This window comes from Acanthamoeba castellanii (genome assembly GCF_000313135.1).
Source record: "Acanthamoeba castellanii str. Neff unplaced genomic scaffold scf7180000084568, whole genome shotgun sequence".
Classification (NCBI taxonomy): domain Eukaryota; phylum Discosea; order Longamoebia; family Acanthamoebidae; genus Acanthamoeba; species Acanthamoeba castellanii.
The window spans coordinates 45,722-61,649 of NW_004457329.1; the positions used below are offsets into that span (position 1 = coordinate 45,722).

Here is a 15,928-nt window from a genome sequence, read left to right on the forward strand (position 1 = left end):
AAAAGTTTGATTTTTGGTTGGGCGATTTTCGAACTGTTTCTTTGTCCATTTTTCTTCCAGACAGAGAAGGGGAACGAAAGATCGACGCGACAGACACAAGCCGATTTTCTCTCTGCTGATTGATCATATCGGCAGAGGCTGAAAATGTTTCAATGGAAGCGATTCCAGTTCTTCGAACAAGAACTAGTCAAGGAGGGCGGCTCCAGTGACAATCCGCACCAAATTATACAGGCACGCACATTTTTTGCGTTGTTATTAAATTCGATTAACTTGAACGATGCTGACCATACTCTTCCTCATAGAAATTGGACATAAATTGCTGCACCAGTGGTCGCGGCAACCTCATCTTTGGAGATATCCTTTCCAACCCCCTTCATTTTGAGTGCATTCCACACGCGCCTTCTCTCTCTTTTCATGTTTCACGCACAGCTGCCACAACAACGCACGCGCCGACACCCACACTGTACAGCACACAAAAAAGTGTATTTCCTTGACTAGTGCCTACATACTTCGGGCTTCGTCAACGTGGTGGACCGTGACTTCAAGGTCTACTCCTTCCAGGCTTTCCGCTTCTCGGTCACCCATGCCGAGCAGCTCAAGCAGGCCAACATTCTCGTCGCCATCGGTGATGACGACGATGCCATCTCGCCCACGCTCAAGGTCGCCTCCAGCGCATAGCTCCTTACAGTACCATGTCTTTGGCGGGGTTTGACTTGCGTGTGTTGGCCGTGTTTTTGGTGATCGGCAGGTGTGGAACTTGGACAAGGCCGACAAGTCTGGCAATCCTCTGTGCCTGCGGTCGATCAAGATCCAGCCGCCCGTGGGCGCCGTCGTGCCGGTGACCTGCTTGGCCGTCCTGGAGGACCTCTCCCAGGTCGCCATCGGTCTGTGCAACGGCGTGGTCCTGCTCATGCGCGACCTCGGCCACGAGCGTGCGCCCAAGCTCGTGCCTCTCTCCAATCCTTCCTATTCACCCATCACCGGTACCACCCACCCCGCACGCACTCTCAGCTTCGCGCAACGCTGACGATTCCACTCTCTCTCTCTCTCTCCTCGCGGCACGTCACCTCACCCAGGGCTGGGCTTCTCCGACGACGGCAAGGACAGGACGACGCTCTTCGCCGCCACGCCCGACTCTACTGTGGCCTACCACACGTCCCTGCAGCGGACCCCGACCGTATGTGACCCGCGCGCACTGCATCGTGTTCACGAGCTGTGCCCTGCTTGTTTCGAGCATGGCCTCACGTTATGGGGTGCAACTGCTATAGGAGGTGCTTGATGATAGAGGCTGCGAGCTGGGCCGCGCCGTGATCAGCGACACTCACGACCTCTGCATTGGCCGAAAGGAGGTACCGCCACTGGTGTCTGAATAATGCGTGGCACGGCCCACTCATGTAATTCATACCACATACAGGCGGTCTATTTCTACGAACCCGAAGGCCGCGGCCCGTGCTTCGCGTTCGAGGGCGAGAAGAAGATGCTGTCCTGGTTCCGTGGCTACCTCATTGTCGTCAGCCAGCAGGAGGTCGCCAGGTAAAATTCTTCAGTTCTCGAGCTCAACTCCTACAATGTCGCGCAGTAAGTACACATGTTGCTGCTTACGCTAACACTTGGACATCGCAGCGGACCGAAGCAAGACGTGTTCACGATCTACGATTTGAAGAACAAGTTCATCGCCTACACGACCACCTTCACCAACATATCCTACATCGTATCGGAGTGGGGTTCTATCTTTGTTCTCACCCGCGACGGCCTGGTACGCACCGCACACGCACACGGCACATGTGAGTTTGAAATATGCTGATAGGTGTTGTGGTGAATGTGCAGCTGTACCAAGTGCAAGAGAAGGACACGCAGACGAAGCTGGAGACACTCTTCAAGAAGAACCTCTATTCGGTGGCCATCGATCTCGCCCACAGCCAGCAGTACGACTACAACTCGATCACCGACATCTTCAGGAAATACGGCGACCATCTCTACTCGTGCGCTACCCCATTCATCCTTCCTTTACCCTCCTTCTTGCCCGCTCTTCGCTGTTGACACAAGGCCTTGCGTCATTGAAGGAAGGGCGACTACGACGGAGCCATGCGCCAGTACCTGCGAACGATTAGTCGACTCGAGCCCTCCTACGTCATCCGCAAGTTCCTCGACGCCCAGCGCATACACAACCTCACCTCCTACCTCCAGGTACGTGCGAGCGAGCGTGTGACACGTGTGGCGCGTGTTGTCGCTGGTACTGACTCGTCAGAGCGCGTGTGCGCTTGTTGGTGCGCATAGGCGCTGCACGAACAAGGCTTGGCCAACGCGGACCACACGACACTGCTGTTCAACTGCTACACCAAGCTTAAGGATGTCCAAAAGCTCGACGAGTTCATCAAGGTGCGGGTGATGGTCATGTGTGTATCTGAGCTGAAATGCTGATGCGGTCGCTCGGTATAGGCGGGGTCGAACCTCAAATTCGAGGTCAAGACGGCGATCAAGGTGTGCAGACAGGCGGGCTACTTTGAACACGCGCTCTACCTCGCCAAGGTAAGATGCACGACACACGCGACACACGCGACACCTGCTAACTTGGTGGATGCGTGTAGCGCCATAATCACCACGAGCAAGCGCTGAAGATCATTGTTGAGGATCTGAAGGACTACCAGAACGCGCTCACCTACATCGCCACCCTCAACTTCTTCGAGGTACTCAGTCTCCTTCTCTCTCCGCCGCCCGCTGGCCTCCGCTGACGTCGTGACGTCGTTGTGTCGGCACCACACCTGCACAACAGTGCGAAAAGGTGCTGAAGAAGTACGGCAAGAATCTGGTGTCGTGCATGCCCGAGCAGACCACCAACCTCCTCATGGACCTCTGTACAAACTACAAACCCAAGGGCACTAAAGGTAATCTCTCCCCCCTCCCATCATCCGGCGATGCGAGGCGATGCTATGTAGTCGTTGGGTGTTAACGCTTGGTCTTGACTTTGTGTTGGCAGAGGCCACCGAGAGCTTTGCTCAGCCACGGCCCAAGGTGCGTTTGGCTGTTCGCTTCTCGTCAGCGCTCCACTCCCGCTGAAACGGGCCGTTACACTCACCTGGCTGCTCGCTGCTGGTCTTATCTGATCTTTGGGCAGGCCAACGCCGAGGAGTTCATCCATGTGTTCGTCGGTCAGGAGGAGTGGCTGGCCAAGTTCCTCGAGTTCATCGTGCAGCAGGGTCTCGCCACCAACCTCGTCTACAACACCCTCCTCGAAATCTACCTCCGAGATGACGTACGAGACACGACGCCGTCGTTACACGCGCACCACTGCACGCGCGCCACTCACGACTCGAGTGAACTAACTATTGGGGCAGGTGGGCGACAAGGTCCCGGTCATGGCCAGGACGGAGCGTCTGAACAGAGCTATCGCGCTCCTCAATGACCCGCGGGTACCTACAAGAAATACTCTTTATGCGCGTTTGTCGTTGTTTTAGTTTCGTCTTTTCCTTCCTTTCTTTTACTCATCGTTTCTTTTTGCAGGCGCAATTTGATGAAGACCATGCGTTGGTGCTGTGCCAAATGCACGACTTCAAGGCGGGCATCCTCGTCGTCTACGAACACCTCAAGCTGTATATGCTCTCCGCCACCGCCGCCCCTCTCGCATCACGACGGGCGTGACTCACGTCTTCGTCACCCTGCAATCCACCCACGCAGGTACCATGAGATTGTGGACTTCCATATGGAGAACAACGACTACGAACAGGTCATCAGCTCCTGCAAGAAATACGGGTATGTGTAAATGTATGCAACCGCGCGCGACGTCGCGCACACTCACACCTCCTTTCCAATGGCACGAAAGGCCGATGGATCCGGACCTGTGGATCGAGGCCCTGACCTACTTTGCCCTCCGCGACGACGACTGCCAGCACGAGATCGGCGAGGTGCTCAACAACATCGACCGGGAGAACCTCCTGCCCCCGCTCCCCATCATCCAGATCCTCTCGCAAAAGGTTCGCCACTTGCTCGAGCCCACGGTGCGCAGGATGGTGTTAAGAGAGACTCACTGCGCGTCACCACTATTTATTGTGGTTGTTGCCATACACCAGCCGACGACGCAGCTGGCTGTGGTCAAAGACTACATCGTGCGCAGGCTCTCGCAGGAGAATCAGCTCATCGCCGAGGATCAGCGCTGCATCAATAACTACCGCGAGGAGACGGAGAAGATGAAGAAGGAATTCGAGGAACTGCGATCGGGGTACGTGGGACACACACACACACAAGAAAACAACACAACCAAGACTCTTTTTCCACGGTGACGGCTGCTAACATGCGGGTGGTGTGGTATGGCGTGCGACGTCGCGCAGGGCCAAGATTTTCCAGCTGCACAAGTGCACGGCCTGTACCGGTCCCCTCGACCTGCCCTCCGTCCACTTCCTGTGCATGCACTCCTTCCACCTCAGGTGTCTCGGCGAGTACGACAAGGTGCGCAGCATTAGAGTAAGGGAATGGACTCGAGGTGATCACTGACACGCGGTGCGATTGGGATGTGTGTGTGTGTGTGTGTGTGTGTCTGCAGGAGTGCCCCGTGTGCGTGCGCAACAACAGAAAGATTTTGGAGATCAAGAAGTCCCTCGAAGAGAACTCGGAGCAGCACGAGGCCTTCTTCAGAGAGGTTCGCCCTCCCGGCCTTGCCATTAATGACACGTGTGATCGTGTTCGCTCTGGCGATGTGCACTTACGCGTCGTTTACTGTCAGTTGGACGCGGCGTCGGACGGTTTCGAGGTGGTGGCCAAGTACTTCGGACGGGGCATCTTCTCACACATGCCCAGCGTCAACGACCAGCCCCCCGTTCCACCCCAGTGAGTGTCGTGTTTGGTTTCTTGTTCTTTATTACAGCTCTCTCTCACACATACACCAGTTTGTGTGTCCACGCGTCCTAGATCGTCAAAAGAGCCAGGCGATTACCGACTGCCACATGGCGTGCAACAGCGGCGTGCTGGCCGACGACACCTCGCCGCCACCGCTGGCGGTGGTCCTCGTGGCGTTGAAGAAGGCCCAGATGTGCGTGTTGGTGTGAAAGTCCGCGACGGCCGTGTTGTTGCAGCCCTCGCTTGCCACTCCGTCCGACGCGCCGGGCCACGCGTGACCGTTGCCCTCGACTGAGCACAGCACGACGTCGACCTTGGCCCCTTCGCACGGTCCGTACGACAGGCACGACCCGTGGCCCTCCACGAGATAGGTCGTCGCGCACGACCCGTTGGCCTGCCAGCGGCACGAGCACCCGTTGGCCGCCGCCATGACGTCGATGCTGGCCGGCACCGAGGTGAAGTTGACGTTGGTCGCCCCGCAGCCGAAGCCCCCCTCGAAGGGAATGTTGAGGTCGGCCAGGCCGTGGACCGCCAGCACCGGCACGGGCCGCGACGGCGTGCAAGGGCTGAACTCGAGCACGCCCTCCACGGGCGCGATGGCCGCCAGTCGGTGGGAGAGCTCGCAGGCCAGGCGATAGGACATGATGGCGCCGTTGGACATGCCGGCGGCGAACACGGCCGAGGTGTCGATGCAGAGGCTCGCCTCGAGGTGGTCCAGCAGAGCCGACACGAACCCGACGTCGTCCACGCCGAGGTTGGCCGACGGGTTGCAGCACGCCCCGCCGTTCCACGACGTCAGGGTCGATACGCGCCATGCGTCGGGGTAGACCACGATGAAGTTGTTGGCCTCCGCCGTCTCGTCCTGGTTGTGTGTTGATGACGATGATGTGAGCTTTGGATTACCCTTCACCCCGCCTATCTAAGTACCATCTTGTAGGCCTTTTGGGCCTGCTGGCCGGTGCCGAAGCCGCCGTGGAAGAGGAGCACGACGGCCGAGGGCTGGTCGGACCGATAGCCGGGCGGCACGTAGACAGTGAAGGTGCGGTTGCGGTCGTCCGGTGCCACGAGCTGGCCCTGGGTGGAGTTGTTGGCGGGATATGGGGAGGCGGCACCGGCAGATGCAGTGCAGCCACCCGACGCCGTCGCGCCGGCCGCCCCCCTTACGCCAAACGGCACGAAGGCCGCGAGGGCGAGCACAACGAAGAAGAGCGAGAGATGGTGGTGCGGCATGAAGGGGCTCGAAATGAAAATGGAACATTTGGACGTTGCGCCGTGTCCAGATCCTGGTGGGGTTGATGTCGGGCTCTTGGTCCCCGACACCACCTGAGCTACTTCCGTATTGGCCAAGTAATAACCCAACATGTTCTCGTCAGGACTGGCATTCTTTCGTGTGTTGGTGAAGGGAATGGTGCCCCATACACCGCCGTTGGCTGAGAATTGTTGACATTCTTTCCCACAAGGTACCAGTCCCCGCAAGACAAGATCTGCGGCAGCTCACGTTTTGCTTCAGAAGGTTATGGGAACACCGGAAACGACAAAGAAGAGACCAGGGGGACTCCGCAATTTAAAGCTCACCCAGTTGGTGAGTGGGTAGATGAAGATGGTGTGGTGGTGAAGCTGCCACGGGGGCCAATAATAAGTTTTGCCACAAAAACAAAAGGCGGGAAAACGCTGAACGCAACTTGGCTGCGCCATTTCCTCAACTATGGATTTGCTGAGTTGGCATGGCTTAGTGCAAGGTATGTCCACTGGTTACGATGCTGGTTCTCATCGATTTGCATCTTTAACATCAATTATCTTGTCGATTGTTGGCAGAGCATTTGTTGGCGCCTGGCGGGGCTGCAATCGATGGTGCTGCCCTCATGTCTCCTCAAGGCCACGTCCTTTATGCCTTCGGCTCGCTCCAATCTGCCTTCTCCTTCGCGGTTCAGGGGCAAGATGAGGAAGCGAAGGATGCCGTCGTGCGACAGCAGTTCGTGGGCCTGTTCGCTCACCAGTTCAACGCCGACAAGAGGGTCGAGCGCTTGCAACGCGTAATGGCACGCATAGAGCCCCAAGACGGCGCCACTTCGTCGTGCGGTCTCGACGTCGACACCAACCTCGAGGAAGACGACTCCAACCCCCTCGGCTTCACCAAGGGCCAAGACAGGAAGAGGGCGTGCGTAACGCAGGAGGGCTTCGAGCTGCTGGGCCAGAAGCTGGCCGTGTGCAGAGCCGACACGCACCGGGTGCTTGCCATCTCGGCGCACAAAGGCCGCGGCCTGGTGGTCCACCGACTGGCAAACAAGGGCGACGTCGCGCTACTCCTCACCTTCGCCCCGGCACGACCCCACACCACCCAACGCATCGTCGGCCTCGCCGACCGCTTCGCCGACATGCTGCGTCGATGAAGAGAAGAGAGCTCGTGGAACGTCGTGTTGGCTGCAATAGAAGGAGAAGAGAACGCCCGATGGCTCAGTCATCCTTGCTGCCCTCCGCTTCGGCCTCTGGTGCAGCTGCAGGGCCTCGACCTCGCTGGCCGCGAGGCTTGGCAGCCTTGGCCTTGGGTGCGCGTTCGGGAACGGGTCCAAAGAGGTGCTTCTGGGACTGGAAGACCATGGCCTGCGCGTCGGACTGCGTCACCCACGAGAAGGCGTCGAGCTCGGGCAGGCCGCGCACATGCACGGGCGAGTAGTCTCCCTCAATGAGCGACGTGCACGTGAGCTCTTTCGTCCTGTGCAATCGCAGCAGGCCCTCCTTGTCGTCTATCTCATACACCAGCACCTGTTGTTGTTGTTGTCGCAGTCAACGATGAGCAGAGCCGTGTGTGTGTGTGTGTGTCGGGCCGCGGTGGTCACTGTGGCGCCTGCGTGAAGAGGGCAGGCGTACCGTCTTCTTGGCGGCACCCTTGCCTACGGTGTAGGAGTTGATGGGCTGAGCGTCCGGGGCCGGGATGAGCGAGGTGAGCGGCTCCTCGCCCTTGAGGTCGATCCCCGTCTCCTCCTTCAGCTCCCTTATGGCCGCCTCGATCGGCGTCTCGTCCGCGTCGACGATGCCCTTCGAGATGGTCCAGCTGCCGTCAGTTGCAGCGGGCGGCTTCCTGTTGGTGGCGTGGCACACGAGGTAGAGGTCGGCCGACTTGATGAGGAAGCCCGCCGACGTCAGCGGGCCTCTCGGCTCGGGCTTCGGGACCCGCTCCCGCGCCTTGGGGTCATAGTCAAGTCTGCACAGTGTCGGTGGGCACAATGGGAACAGAGGAGACGCGCTTAGACCAAGACTGAGACAGACGGCTGGGGATTGGCGACATGTACTCGGGGATGTCGTCGGTTTCCCAAAGGCGCTCCCCGCGAAGGAGCATCAACAGCACAAATGCGTGGCCCATCTTCTTGTTGGGGTCGTCCAGCACCTGGGCGTGAGTGCGAACGTTGCTTCAGCGTGTGCGGGTGAAGAGCCGATTGTTATATGTGTGTGAGTTGTAGGTGGGTGCGTACCTGCTGCAGGGTGCGGCCCATGGAGACGTGGTCGTAGCCATCAAAGTCCCAGAGATAGAGTCGCTTGTTCTGTCGGTATATCTTGGCCAGCTTCTTGAACGCCACCGAGTTCTCCACCTGATCAACAACATTCAATCGGGGTTGTAGTGCTTGCTTGGTGCAAGGTGTGAAGCGGTGAGGGCCACCTACCAACGAGGCGTACAGCGGTGCGTAGATGCGCTTGCGGGCCGCTACGTAGCCATACTTCTTCCCGTCCCAGTACGAGTACTCGGGCTTGGCGCCTGCAATGTGACCCAGCTCGTCAACACAAAGGGCTCCTCTTTTCGCCACGCGGGTGTGTGGTGTGTGTGCAGTACCTCTGCCCATGGGGAATCGCACGGGGTCCGGGTTGGCCCATCCAGCCAGCGCCCACTCCCAGTACTCGGCAGTAGGCTCGCCCGTCACCGGGTCCACGTGTTGCTTGTACACCTGAATTCGCCACGTGAGCACGGTACACACCGGTTCGGAGGGAGGGGCAAAACCACTTGGTTACCTTGGCATACTGCCAGGCGTTCTCTACGTTCTTGGCGACGTGACCGTCGTAGAGCGACACAGGCCCCAGGAAGAAGGGACTCAGCCTAAGCGCATGGCACATTAGTCAAGAGCAAGCGAAGCAGGCCAACACCAAACGAAAGGGAGGAGTTGTTGTCATTATTTACCCGTGGCACCAGGGCTCTTTGGAGCGGGAGGTGCAGTTGACCATCAAAACAGAGGGGTCCACGTAGTCCCGCCCGTTCACCGTGCGCGCGTCACACTCCACCCTTGAGTCAGCCTCCATCTTAGTCGTTTGTGTGTCCTATGCCTTGGTTTGTTTTTATCGTGGGGGCAGGCTTGGAGAGTTCCAGGAACGCCTTCTGCGAACAGTACGAAAACAAACCATTGTTGATGAAGATGGGGGCAGGGTCTCTATCTTGGTTTGAATCGTTGTTGCTTTGTGGCTATGTTCTACAGTAATAAACAGTTGAAAGCAGAGCAAGAAAAACAAATAAAATCGGCCCAATTCCTTCCATCCGCCGGCATCATCGCCTTCCTTGATTTCCTCCTCTTTGCCGCCTTCGATCGAGCAATTTCCGCTGGACCGCAACGATAGGCTTCCTCCATCTTCGTCTCGAAAGAGATGGCTCCGCTCGATGGTTTGGCGTCTCTCCTCTGTTCATATAGCTTTACCCCTGCTCTTCTTCCTTCACATCTCCCTCCTTCTAGCCCTTCAGCTGTTCTCCTCCGACGTCGTTTCGGAGAGCCCGCTGTTGCTGCCGTCTTGTCGCACCGCAGGCTGCATGTTCGATTGCGCCTCCTCCGTCGCGTCCTCGTCGTCTGTCAAATCTTCATCATCCTCCTCGGCTCGTTTTCTTCGATGCCGCCTTCTCTCCTTCTCGAGGTACTGGCGGGGGTGGCAGGGCCTCCCCCTTCGATGCCGCCGCTGGTCCTGCCATCTCGGATGGTCCATGCGAGGGTTGGTTCGATTGGAGATAGTCCTTCACCATAGCCGCATCGGTCACCTTCTGGAACGAATTGTAGTCGGGCTGTCCAATGACGATATCGAAATCGCCCTTGCCGCCCTTACCTCCCCTGCTAAGTAGTCCCCCCATGTCGATGTCGATTGATGTGGCGCGATGTTGAGCAGCGGTGGCCAGGTCGAACACGACAAAGTACTACGCGAAAGGGCCAAGGGAAAAACGAACGTGAGTCGTCCGTTGCTCTATTACACCAAAATTGTGGTAATAATTATAATTAATATTTATAAATATAAGATGTGCCGCTGGCGCCCCTTCGAGCCACAACAGGCTATTACATCAACAACTTGTTCGATGTTGCGCACACCTTAAAACCTGGCCATGAAAAATGGGAGTTGGGTTCATACCTTGTTGATAGGGAAAACAGCTCACTGTACGTATCCAAGCTTTGCCCTCCTTGTTCGTCTTCCTTCCATCAACTCTTGCAGGACAGAGCACGGCCTTGGTCTGCCCAAGTTTGAGCCACTCGAAATCCGGCATTTATCCGGCATCCGAAATGCAAAAAAAAAACAAAAACAGGTTTCCATCTCCTCAATTTTCAATCTCAATAATCTCTTCCGGAGCGCAAAGAGAAAAAAGATGGAAGCCGATCCGACCCTGAACGAGTCTGAAGCACTTGACTTCGAAAATGAGGAACAGATCGAAGTTCGATTCACCACTAAGCTGACCGATCCCGCGCTTCAAGTCGAGGACACCCCCTTCTTCGTTCCCCTCCGGCTTGCGCGCCACGGTCTCTCCGAGATTATCAATTCATTGCTTGATTTGGGTACGAGCGTCCCGCAGCCTTCGTGATTTTGCATTGCCAGGTTGATCAACTCATCCAATCGCTGATTTGTGGCACAAATCTCGTGTGCAGATCCGCCCCGCCTGTTCGATTTTCTGATTAACAACCAATTCTTGCGCACATCCCTGCTCACCTACGTGCAGCAACGAAATGTCAACCGAGTACGTAGGCCGCTTCATGCTCGCCAACCGAGGCACACACGATCTTCTCACCACGCTTGCGACACAACAGGAAGAGACGCTCGCAATCGAATACACGGAAGTTATGCCTGAGCCGGAACACAAGCAGGACCTCCCGCACGACGACTGGGTGGCTTGCGTGGCCGCTGGCGGCAACCCGTACGTATTCAACTTGCGTGTGGGTGCGCCGCGCAGCATCTTACGACCACCGACGTGGGCGCAGGTACATTGTGTCTGGTTCGTTCGATCAGCAGGCGCGCTTGTGGAATGCGGAAGGTGAGTGCGTTGCGGTGCTGAGCGGCCACACTGGCCCCGTGAAGGGAGTTGCGTGGATGTCAAAGCGTACGCCTGCCTGCCTTCCCACGACGCGTAAGAGCACGTTTGATTAAATTCATTCATCTCATCCGACCGGTCATACCACACAGCCACTGCGGAGAGTGCGTCCTTTGTCACCGCTTCACAAGACTTCTCTCTGTTCCACTGGAAGGTACTTCAGCAAACGAGCTATGTACCTGCACAAGCCCGATTTTCACCTTTCTGAATTGACACACATAGGTGGATACCACCAACAAAACGAACGAAGCGATCAACAAGTATGTCGGACACACTGGCTCGGTCGAGTGTGTGGCCGTGGAGCCGACGTTCGAAAGAGTACTGCGCACTACCGCTCTTCTTGCCCCATGGGCGTGCTGCAGGTGGACTGACTTCGTTCGTTCGGTCTGGCCCAGTTTTGCAGCGGTTCGTGGGATCATTCGATCAAGCTTTGGTACCCCAACTCAACGCCGGCGGAGGAAGAGAAGTCGGAGGTAAAGGACATCGAGATCAAGAAATCGGCGAAGAAGAAGGCCAAGGTCACCGCTGAAGTTGCCAAGAAGGTGGGCCGATCACTCTACTCCTCGGCATAGCTACGCTTCCAGGATGTCTCCATATTCTCTACTAACTCCACTTCCTCTCGGGGACACGCGCAGGGCTCTATCCGTACTCTGCTGGGTCACACGCTCTGCGTGTCTTCCGTAGCATGGCCCACGCCGTACAACATCTACAGTGGCTCGTGGGACCACTCGCTGCGCCAGTGGGACGTTGAGACCGGAATCGCTACGCGAGTCATGGTACATTAAATTGGCTCTCCTGCCCATCGCCTTTGCCTGCAAAAACAGCAGAAATGGTGACCAGCAGAATGCGTACAGGCCGGCGACAAGGTCGTAAGCAGCATCTCCTACTCTACTTCGGTCGGTCTTCTCGCCTCAGGCCACAACGACAAGGTCGTTCGCATCTGGGATCCACGATCTTCCGGTACACACATCGCCAATGTCAACCACACACCCACTAGCGCCTATATTCACTCCATCGTGTGTCGCACGTGCACGTGTAGATGCCGTGGTAAAGGACCGGTTGATCTCGCACAAGCTGTGGGTGTCGAGCGTGGCCTGGCACCCGACGTCCAGCCTGCTCCTCACGGGTTCGCACGACGGGACGATCAAGGTGTGGGACGCGCGCAGCCGGATTCCGCTCCACACCCTGCCCGGCCAGCACAAGGGCAAGGTGCTCTGCGTGGCGTGGGACGGCGATCGGATCGTCAGCGGCGGCGCCGACAACGTCATCAATATCCACAAGGCCCTCGGTTCTGCTTGAGTCTTTGTTGCAGAAAACACAACACGGTCGACTTGTGCGCACTTCCTGCTGTCGGGTGGTCGAAATTTCGGTACTCGCAACTTGGGGGGGGTGCAAAAGAAGAACGAAAATTCCATCGTCTGTTTTTTTTTTGCAGGCGCAATACGTGGTTAGCCGAAAGATTGGAAGATTGATCACTTGATTAAGAGGTGGAGAGAGCGACCAGGAGGATAGAGGAGAGATCAATTTATATCGACGATGTTTAAGAGCTTCTTCGATGGCGTGCTCGAATGGTTCAGAAGCCTCTTCTGGAAGCAGGAGATGGAACTGACCCTTGTGGGGCTCCAGAATTCAGGCAAGACCACACTGGTTAATGTCATCGCCGTACGTCTTCCCACCTTTGTGCACGTGCCAACCGCCCGGGCGATTCGCGATCGCCAATTGATTGATGAGCAACTTGATTTTCGCTGGATCTATTCATTGATCGGTTCGAGTGGTCTAATAATTTACTTCAATTCCAGTCGGGCTCATTCAAAGAGGACATGATCCCCACCGTGGGATTCAACATGAAGAAGGTGACAAAGGGTAACGTCACAATCAAGCTGTGGGACATCGGCGGGCAGCCCCGGTTTAGGAGCATGTGGGAAAGATACTGCCGAGGGGTGAACGCGATTGTGTACGTATCTTCTTCCTGCATGCGCATTCATCATTCATTCGCACGTCCGTGCAAGCTGCAATACTCCCCTTGCTCGTGTGTGCTGATCGAACTTGTGGTGCAGCTACGTGGTGGACGCTGCCGACCAGGAGAAGTTTGAAACGGCCAAAAAGGAACTGCAGGAGCTCATGAGCAAGCCGCCGCTGGCCGGCATTCCTCTGCTCGTGCTGGCCAACAAGAACGACCTGCCGGAGGCCGTGGGCGTGCACGACACCATCGAGCTTTTGTACGGCGCCCTCATCCATGCTTCACTACCATCGTCATCCCCTTTGTTACTGACGTTGCAGTTGGTGACAATCTCTTATGCTCCTTTGTGTGCCGCGCCTGCAGGGACCTCAAATCAATCACGGGCCGCGAGGTGTGCTGCTACTCCATCTCGGCCAAGAACAATGTCAACATCGACATGACCCTCGAGTGGCTTTGCAGGCACTCCAAAAGCAGCAGCTAAGGTAGGTACCCCTCTGTCGGTCAGCCATAGACTCACTGACGCTCTGCTGACCCTGACCATCTACACCTCCTCGCCGCGCCTTCTCCAGCAGGGATAGGAAGGAGGCAATTTTGTTGAGTAACCGTTCTGAACGCCTGAGTTGAAGGTGGCCCACGGGGGCGAGTGGTGCAGCGTCGTAGAGAGGGGAGTGCGCTAACCAACCACCCCATTCACACCAACGCAAAGCCATATAAAGCCAGCTTCACACCCTTCCGTTTCGTTACTTGGGCAAAAGCAGGTCAACCAAGTGGTCTGCATTTTCAGCTAAGTTGAGGATCCCATAATGGCTCATCTAAGAGGGAGATGGTGGCTTCTTATGGGCTTCCTGCAGAGCAGTCCTGTGGGAAGACACCTCAAACCACTGCCAAGGGTTGGAGAGTAGGTATCTTGCTATCCCTTTGTCTAATATCACACCCTCCTCCTGCAAGGGAGTACTGAGGGCCACTGATGTGGGAATAGCCATGTTAGGAGCCATAAGCCTGTCAGGACCTACTCGGGGGGTTCAACTCCCTCCAGTGGTAATCTTCATCTTTTTGCTCACAAGAGGAGCCGCTTTTGGCGATGATGACGAAGACCAGGAAGTGAAGGGAGCTCGCAGGTTGGTTGGTGCATGTTCGGCCAGAAGGGGCAGGCTTTATTGTTCACTTCCTGGCACCACTTGCGGTATGCTTTCGCTGGATGTTGGACCGACCAGTCATCTTGGCGCCGCCAGGTCGCGAGATGGCCTCCGCCATGAGATACGGGTTGCTCAGCCAGCCCTGGTTGGTAGTGACACACGGTGAGCATTCATGAACATGAACGTGAACATGAACATCATCATCAACAATAAACAACTTCAATACAAGGAGAGGCTAGCGTACGCCTCGGAGAAGAGTAGGCGCGGGCAGATGGATGGCGCCCTTCACGAAGGTGTTCACTCGTTGCAATTGCTCGGGCGGGACAGAGGTGAGCACAAGGAACTGGTGCGTCACGGGGTCGATAGTCCTCACGATTCCTGACAAAAGCGCGGTGCCTGAGCAACTTGCAGCAAAAGGCTGGACACCCAGACTGGGCGAGCGTACCAAGACCGACGCACTCGCACCGAGGCGCAGACAGAAGGAACGAGGGATAGATCGATTGACCGCGGCTGAGATCGGCTTGGCCCTGCGTGCATTCATATGAATTACAGCAGTAGTTTCTTAGCAACGTGACGATCATGGTGTGTGTGGCTGTGAGACGAAAATACCGGAGGAGCACACGAGAGGTAGTCGGCCGTGTCGATGCAGAGACCGACCAGCGAAGCGTTGAAGGCCAGAAGACACTCCGACGGCGGCACGTCGGCATCCGCAAGCGCCAACCGGATCGCGTTCCAGGGCACTACACCACCACCACCACAACAAACAATCGGTTGGCACGCGACCCCGACCACATGTGTGGACGCTGAATGGAGGCGTACCGCGATAGGGGATCTGGGTGACCAGGCTGCCCTCGCTCCAGCAGTCAAAGTAGGCGTCTAATCGCAGTCGCCGCAGGTCGTCGGGACCGAGGAGCACCCTGGGCCGCTTGGGGGCGACAGCGGGGAGAAGGTGGACCGCGCGGAAGCGGTAGCCCACCTCTTCCTCCACGAACGGAAAGTCGGGACCCTCTGCGCCACCGCCACCGCCACCGCAGCCACACACACCCAAGTGAGTCGCACGCGACACAACACGACACGCACGGCACGCGTGGGGGGGGGGACAAGGCCCGTTGCGTACGTGTGGCGTATTCGAGTGTGACGGGGTAGAGATGGACGGCGACGTCGGGGACCCAGGTAGCTGATGAGGTTGCGCAGGACCTCGAAGCCCAGACCTAACCACAACAACCAACCAACCGCCGCACGGTGAGTTTCGGCCCAGCAAAGGGGCGACACGTTTTGTGGCGCGTTATGCCACGCAATGAACCTTTCAGCCAGCCGTGCGTGTTGACGATGAGCGGAAGTCGAGAGAGCGGGATGTCGGTGCCGGGGAGCGTGGCCGTGTAGTAGTAGTCCACCAACATACGCATCTGAACCAATGCGTTGGTGTGCGAACGATTCTGAAGTCAGCGCGCGCTAGGCAAGAGGGGAGTGTGTGGTGGTGGTGGTGGTGGTGGTGGTGGTGAGAGGACAGTCGTACCGCCTGGGAGTAGGTCTCGAAGACCTCGTCCACCGACACATCACCCATAAAGTACGCCCTGGTGTACACACACACAACAGACACACGAAAGTAGTGGCCACCGGAGAATGTCAACGACTCGCAACACATTGTGGTATCATTGAAACTCAGGCCGGCGAGGAGACGCA

At 57.1% G+C, this 15,928-nt stretch overlaps 7 protein-coding genes and 1 pseudogene across 7 annotated transcripts; 4 read left to right on the top strand and 4 right to left on the bottom strand.

Moving 5' to 3' along the window:
- Positions 1-144: 144 nt before the first annotated feature.
- ACA1_037870 (vacuolar protein sortingassociated protein 11, putative) lies at positions 145-5,039 on the top strand (the record flags this gene model as incomplete). The annotated part of the gene is made up of 24 exons (XM_004335580.1): positions 145-186; positions 499-660; positions 749-983; positions 1,077-1,177; positions 1,269-1,349; positions 1,415-1,533; positions 1,624-1,756; positions 1,828-1,982; positions 2,064-2,187; positions 2,278-2,379; positions 2,440-2,529; positions 2,589-2,687; positions 2,774-2,885; positions 2,978-3,012; positions 3,116-3,253; positions 3,336-3,410; positions 3,502-3,590; positions 3,676-3,750; positions 3,821-3,995; positions 4,068-4,216; positions 4,326-4,443; positions 4,538-4,633; positions 4,718-4,810; positions 4,914-5,039. The coding sequence occupies 24 exons, from the start codon at positions 145-147 to the stop codon at positions 5,037-5,039; spliced, it is 2,724 nt and encodes a 907-aa protein (XP_004335628.1).
- Positions 4,907-6,060, bottom strand: ACA1_037880 (Poly(3hydroxybutyrate) depolymerase; the record flags this gene model as incomplete). Its single annotated transcript, XM_004335581.1, has 2 exons — positions 4,907-5,692; positions 5,758-6,060. The coding sequence occupies 2 exons, from the start codon at positions 6,058-6,060 to the stop codon at positions 4,907-4,909; spliced, it is 1,089 nt and encodes a 362-aa protein (XP_004335629.1).
- A 441-nt stretch (positions 6,061-6,501) lies between these two features.
- ACA1_037890 lies at positions 6,502-7,220 on the top strand (annotated as a pseudogene).
- A 64-nt stretch (positions 7,221-7,284) lies between these two features.
- On the bottom strand, positions 7,285-9,117 carry ACA1_037900 (hydrolase, NUDIX family protein; the record flags this gene model as incomplete). The annotated part of the gene is made up of 8 exons (XM_004335582.1): positions 7,285-7,593; positions 7,699-8,032; positions 8,121-8,215; positions 8,301-8,417; positions 8,490-8,581; positions 8,657-8,768; positions 8,833-8,917; positions 8,999-9,117. The coding sequence occupies 8 exons, from the start codon at positions 9,115-9,117 to the stop codon at positions 7,285-7,287; spliced, it is 1,263 nt and encodes a 420-aa protein (XP_004335630.1).
- Positions 9,118-9,667: 550 nt separating this feature from the next.
- Positions 9,668-9,928, bottom strand: ACA1_037910 (uncharacterized protein; the record flags this gene model as incomplete). The annotated part of the gene is made up of 1 exon (XM_004335583.1): positions 9,668-9,928. One exon carries the CDS (start codon positions 9,926-9,928, stop codon positions 9,668-9,670), a length of 261 nt encoding a protein of 86 aa, XP_004335631.1.
- Positions 9,929-10,432: 504 nt separating this feature from the next.
- Positions 10,433-12,448, top strand: ACA1_037920 (WD repeatcontaining protein; the record flags this gene model as incomplete). Its single annotated transcript, XM_004335584.1, has 10 exons — positions 10,433-10,619; positions 10,710-10,798; positions 10,869-10,975; positions 11,040-11,158; positions 11,242-11,303; positions 11,372-11,467; positions 11,545-11,691; positions 11,785-11,925; positions 12,004-12,109; positions 12,189-12,448. The coding sequence occupies 10 exons, from the start codon at positions 10,433-10,435 to the stop codon at positions 12,446-12,448; spliced, it is 1,314 nt and encodes a 437-aa protein (XP_004335632.1).
- A 237-nt stretch (positions 12,449-12,685) lies between these two features.
- On the top strand, positions 12,686-13,590 carry ACA1_037930 (uncharacterized protein; the record flags this gene model as incomplete). The annotated part of the gene is made up of 4 exons (XM_004335585.1): positions 12,686-12,811; positions 12,949-13,103; positions 13,207-13,368; positions 13,473-13,590. The coding sequence occupies 4 exons, from the start codon at positions 12,686-12,688 to the stop codon at positions 13,588-13,590; spliced, it is 561 nt and encodes a 186-aa protein (XP_004335633.1).
- A 680-nt stretch (positions 13,591-14,270) lies between these two features.
- On the bottom strand, positions 14,271-15,809 carry ACA1_037940 (Hypothetical protein; the record flags this gene model as incomplete). Its single annotated transcript, XM_004335586.1, has 8 exons — positions 14,271-14,387; positions 14,490-14,623; positions 14,691-14,772; positions 14,855-14,985; positions 15,065-15,253; positions 15,363-15,422; positions 15,549-15,651; positions 15,762-15,809. 8 exons carry the CDS (start codon positions 15,807-15,809, stop codon positions 14,271-14,273), a joined length of 864 nt encoding a protein of 287 aa, XP_004335634.1.
- Between the last annotated feature and the right edge of the window lie 119 nt (positions 15,810-15,928).